This window comes from Mus caroli, unplaced genomic scaffold, assembly GCF_978045245.1.
Source record: "Mus caroli unplaced genomic scaffold, Mus_caroli_1 scaffold_10, whole genome shotgun sequence".
Classification (NCBI taxonomy): domain Eukaryota; kingdom Metazoa; phylum Chordata; class Mammalia; order Rodentia; family Muridae; genus Mus; species Mus caroli.
Window position 1 is genome coordinate 35,352,362 of NW_028227265.1, and position 5,753 is coordinate 35,358,114.

A 5,753-nucleotide genomic window follows, 5' to 3' on the forward strand; every position below is an offset into this window, starting at 1 on the left:
TGGCCTTGAACTTCTTAACCTCCTGCTTCAGCCTGCAAATGTGGGTATGTGCCACCACACTTGGTGATCTTTTATTTTAAAATGTAGTTATACCCCAAAGTAACAAATACTCTCCTATATTTTCCTCTAGCAAATCTTTCTAGCTTTTGTCTCTGTGTTTATAGAAGTTGAGGTTTTTTCTTTCCTTTCTTTCTTTCTTTCTTTCTTTCTTTCTTTCTTTCTTTCTTTCTTTCTTTCTTTCTTTCTTTTTTTTTTGTGATACACAAAGGGAAGCCAATTATTTAATAACCATGCCTTAACTAGTGAGTGTCTCTTTCCCCACTGATTTTTTTCTTGGATTTTTGACTATGCAGGGGTCTGGTTTTGTTTGAATTTACTTCTATTTGTCTGTGTTTGTGTGTGTTTATGCATAAATAGATTTGTATGTGTGTGTTTTATGAGTGTATGTGTATGTATGCAAGTATGTTGTGTGTGTTTATGTGTTTGTGTGTTTATTCGTGTATGTATATGTGTTTGTGTGTATTAATGCATGCATGCATGTGTATGTATGTATGTGTGATTATGCACATTCTGTGGTGATTGTGTTAAAGTTAGAGGACAACTTCTCTTTCTACTATGTGGGTTCTGGGGATTGAACATCAAGTGCCTTTACCCACCGAGCCACTTCATCATCCCAAGGGTCTGTTTTTGGGTTTTCTGTGTCTAGAGCCTGTATAGTCACTTCCCAGTACTTTGGAAGTAGAAGGCTTCAGGCTGGAGAGAGCTTCTTACAGCTCCTTTTCAAAGCTGACCTTAAAACTTCTTAAAACTCAGCCTATTAGAGTGAGAAACAATGGTTGTGGTGAGCTTTTGAATGGAATGTCCGGAATGGAGGAAAGCTGATGTGTTTACAATAACCCTGGATCCCCTTACAGGGTAGCTCCAGCCTTCCTTCCCACAGTCTATTTCTCCTGTTTCTGGCAGCCCTGATGGGGCTGAGAGTTCTCTTTATTAAGGACTGACGATTTCTTTAACTAAAGGAACAAGCCCTTATTACTGTTCTTTTCCTTGGGAAGTGGGGTGCGGACTTGTAGACCAATTGCCAAACCAAATTGACTTTGAAAAGGGGCTGAACAATCTGTGTTGGGGGAGACAAGCTGGCTACTGAAGGAGGTGACCTTGGAGACACAGTTCTGCCAAGATAAAGTCCGGGGTAGCCTGGATTCTCCTCCAGTATATGAAAGCTGGCAGTTTTTGGAGGAACAACTAGGACATTACACAAATCACAAGCGTTTGGTGCCAGAGTCTGATTTTAATTCTCTGTAGCCCCTCTATATAGATGATAAAGGTTTCTAGGTTGGGCAGATAAACCTCTATGGGCCTGACCTGCCATCTTCCCTCTCTGAGCTTAGGTGGACTTCAAAGGAGAATGGAGTGTCACATGACGGTATCTGTGTGTGTGCACATGCGTGTGAGCACACGCACGTCTGTACTGTCTCCAGGGCTCTGTCCGGGTCCCAAACAGGTGGGAAGCCTAAATCTCAGGCTTGAGTGGCTTCCCCCAACCCTTCCACATCCTTCCCACTTGAAAAAGAGACCAGTCTTGGGTTCATGCTGTGCATGGGATTTATTCATACCCCCGGAGCAGGCAGCGGGGGGGGGGGGGGGGGAAACAACAGTTGTGCCCCACCAGGGACACCCAGCACTATTTACATAGGCTGTGTGATAGGGTCTGGGTTCTCACTGGCAGCAGCTGCATTTCTCGGCCTCTGCCTTGGCCCCCTCTTCATCTTTGCACACACAGTCCTTGGCACACTTCTCACATCCGGCAGGACAGCAGGAGCAGCAGCCTGTAGATAAAATGGGTGTGTGTGTGTGTGTGTGTGCGAGTATGTGCCCAGTCTAATGTCGGCATCTGTCTCCATCAAAGGGCAGGGGAAAGCAGTATGGGAGGCTGGACAGTCATCAGGCTTTGCCCAGGACAGGTGGCTCTCTCTTCATACTGCCACATCAGGTCTGACTCAGCATCCATGGTACTGCAGTGGCTGCCGGGCCTCTGTAGAGAGTCACCCTATAACTAGCCCACAGCTCCTTGGGTGGGTGCTAGGGAATCCCCTGGGAATGCTAGGCTCAGGCCTGGGGCAGAGGGAGAGTTAGGTCTGGTGGAAAAGGCAAGCCAATGTAAAAGGTACTGAGACGGAATTGCAGCAGAGGAGGGGCAGGGATAATGTCGAGGCCAGCACATCCGTGAGATCTATGCATAGCCACATTCGAGAAGAAGAAAGCGCTGGTCCTACCTCTACACCTCACCCCAAGCATATTACATCGCTGAGATCTGGAAAGAGCAGATTGAGGAGACCCACAAGGCCTGAGAACGGCCAAGGCACTACAACTTTAAAGCTGACCCCCCACCCCCCATTCTTCCTTGGGGATCCTCGGGCTCTGGAAAAATTGAAGAGTGGGGCTCAGCTTTCAAAGCGGCTATCTTGGTAGCTTCCGGAAATTCATCAAAATATCCCCCCTTACACTGGGTTAATTAACATTGGTTGTAATAGCCTCGGTATCTGAAGGTCTGCAGCAGGAAGCTTTGCTTCATAGTGTCTGGTGGGGGTGGGGTGGGTGCGGCGGGAGTTATGGCAGGGGTTGGGGGTGGGGGGGTGCACTCACTCTTCTTGCAGTTCGTGCATTTGCAGCCCTTGCACTTGCATTTGTCCGAGCAGGTGCAGGAACCACCTAAGAGAGCATACGAAGAATTATACTAGGGAAACCTGGCGTCCCCATGCTTAAATGAAGATTATCACCATCACAGGGTTAAAGATGGGGGTAGGGGGAAGGGACTCCTCCCCCAGATGTCCTTGAGTGAAGACAGAGGAGTGGGTTCTTTGCCAGTAAAGGGCAAAGTGCTGCAGGAGGGGGGAAGGGGCTCACCAGTAGGACAGGGGCAGGTCTCAGGGTCCATATCCAGTCCAGCAGCCGCAGTAGCTTGGTTCCTCCGGGCACGCGGATGTGCTACGTAGCCAGGGCAGCAGGTGGCAAGGCTTTTATAGCCCCAGGCGGGGGCGCGCAAGCAGCGACTTGGCGCCCGCCCCTACGCACGCACAGCGCCTGCTCTCTCTGTGTGTGCACTGCTGTCCAGAGTCTCCACTGAGTGTAGGACCAGAGTAGCCTGTCCGTCCGCTGTCCACTCCTTGCCACTGCAGCCGTCTCCCTGAAGGTGCCTGCGCAGTACCATCTTTGCAAGTTGAGAGAGACAAATTAGTATTGCCCATTCCCGTAGGTTCTTCTCCCTCTTATCCCAGATTGTCTTGATCAGTTTGGTCCAAACGGGATGCTGAGCAGTGAGCCTGCTGCTGACCATCTCAGCAGCAGCAGCAGCAGCAGCAGCAGCAGCAGCAGCAGCAGCAGCAGCAGCAGCAGCAGCAGCAGCAGCAGCAGCAAAGATGCTCCCAAGATCCTTGAAGAAGGATAGAAAGGGGAGACCTGACAGATCAACACCTGCAGCTTGGTTTGAAGACTCATGGCCTTTCCTGTCCCAATATTTCCTATAAAGCCCTTCTACAGGACCCTGAACACCTCCTTAACCCAGATAATTTTTTTTTTTTTTTTTTTTGGTTTTTTGAGACAGGGTTTCTCTGTGTAGCCCTGGCTGTCCTGGCACTCACTTTGTAGACCAGGCTGGCCTCGAACTCAGAAATTCGCCTGCCTCTGCCTCCCGAGTGCTGGGATTAAAGGCGTGCGCCATCACGCCCGGCTCTCCCAGATAAATTTTACCGAGACACCCACTAGGGACCACCGTTCTCTGTTTGGAGGTAGTTCGAGGTTGCTTCTCTTTGTTATTGAGACAGAGTCTTAGGTAGTCCAGTCTATTTTTTTATGCAGCCAAGGAATTATACAAATTGTTTTGCAGCCAAGGAAGATCTAAACTCTTAATTCCCTCTGTATCCACCTGCCAGCTGCTGGGTTCAAAGGTGCACACCACCGATGCTAGCTTTATTTTTTATTTATTTTGTTTAATTTATTTTTGAGATGGGAGTATTTCAAACTCTTAATCCTCTTGTAGCCCAAGCTGGCTGCTTTGAACTCAGGGTTCTCCTGCCTCAATCTCTTGAGTGCTGGGATAATGAATGTGCAACACCATACTTGGCCTCAGGGTTAGGCTGTCAGGGGTGGGATGGGGTGGGATGCCCTGGGACGAGGTGGGATGCAGTGGTGAGATACCCAGCCCTACTCTAATCGTCCATCAGACAGAACTGAGTTCCTATTCCAAATCTGAGCTGAACAAGTGGACTTCAAAATGGCTTGGCCAAGGAGGGGTGTGTTGGGGTATGTGCCGGTACACGTGCAGGTACAGACCAGAGGAGGACACTGGTGTCCTCTATCACCCTTTGCCTCACTGCCTCGAGATGGAGTCTCTGGCTGAACTGGATGCTTGCTGGTCAGCAAGGGTGGCAGGCTGGGGGTTCCCTGTCTTGCCCCCTCCCCCCAGTGCTGCGGTACTAAGCATGTGCAGTCGAGCCTGACTTTCATGTGGATGCTGAACATCCGAACTCAGCTCCTCATGCTTGCATAGAAAGTGTACTTACCAACCGGGCTCTTTCCCCAGCCACCCAGGGTTTTCCTTTGTAGGCCCAATACCTGTGATCCTTGAGGTTAAGTTTCAGTGGAGTTAAAAAAGAAAGAAGAAAAGAAGAAAGGGGGAGAGGATGAGAAGGACCAGGAGAGGAGATGGAGTCTCCCTCCTGTGCCATTGAGCTTGAAGCTGGGGCTCATTCTAACGGTGGGCCCCAGCGACTCTAGCTCTGGCTTTGAGTTTGTTTCCATTCGCCCTACATGTGCTCCGGCCTCACACTTCTTCTTTGCTTTAGGCCTTGGACCTCCAGGGCTTATACAGCTTGCTTGATTAGGCAAGACTTACTGTCCAACAAGCCTTAGGGGCCCTCCGGTCTCCAGTACCTCAAGGCTGAAATGACAGAAGCATACTGTCACCTTTGGCTTTTTAATGTCAGTGCTTGGGATTGAATGCAGGTCTTTATGCTTGCATGGAAAGCATTTTGCCAACGGAACCACCTCCCCAACCCTGTGCAGCTTCTTTTAAATGCCTTGCTTTGGGTCTCATTTTACAGTGCTGAGAATGAAATCCAAGACCTCAAACCAAGTGAGCACTGTACCACTGAGCTAACCCCCCCCAACCCCCACCCCAGCCCCCCACCCACCCCCGCCCCCCGCCCCCAGCCCCAGCCCTACTCAGCATTCAAATACAGATCTCAGTCCCCAGTACTCCTAATGCCCCACCTCTGTCTTTCCTTTCGTCCTAGCATTTGACACCTTCTAACAAATGCCTGGCTCACTCAACTGTCAAATTATCTGTGCCTCTTGTAACCCCAACCTGAGCTGGTAACAGCGGCCATCTTTGTTTCTGTCCACTGATGTGTCAAAGAGCCTATGCCCGTGTCTGGTACCCAGTCCCATCCTGAACACACTTAGTTAATAAGGAAAGGAATGGAAGAAGCCTTTGCTGGTTGGGTTTGTTTGTCCTGTGACTCTAGAACTCACTAGACATGTTGGTAGCTTGTGATGCTTAAGGGAAAGTGGTAATAATATTCGTCACTACTTTATAGATTCCTGGGGACTTTAAGTGGGGTGGCAGAGCTCCAAGCTACACTGGCTCTGACCAGTTATAAACAAGCACGTCCTACATGACCCCTGCTTCATAATCAGACTAAGCTAAGCTTCTGGAATAGGGAGGGGTCTGTAGGCATGAGCATGTGTGTCCC

The 5,753-nt window shown here is 49.5% G+C and overlaps 1 protein-coding gene across 1 annotated transcript; it reads right to left on the reverse strand.

Moving 5' to 3' along the window:
- Positions 1–1,613: 1,613 nt before the first annotated feature.
- On the reverse strand, positions 1,614–3,024 carry Mt3 (metallothionein 3). The gene is made up of 3 exons (XM_021170962.3): positions 2,908–3,024; positions 2,647–2,712; positions 1,614–1,829 (listed from the first exon to the last, which is right to left on the reverse strand). Exons 1-3 carry the CDS (start codon positions 2,936–2,938, stop codon positions 1,720–1,722), a joined length of 207 nt encoding a protein of 68 aa, XP_021026621.1. The 5' UTR covers positions 2,939–3,024; the 3' UTR covers positions 1,614–1,719.
- Positions 3,025–5,753: the final 2,729 nt, after the last annotated feature.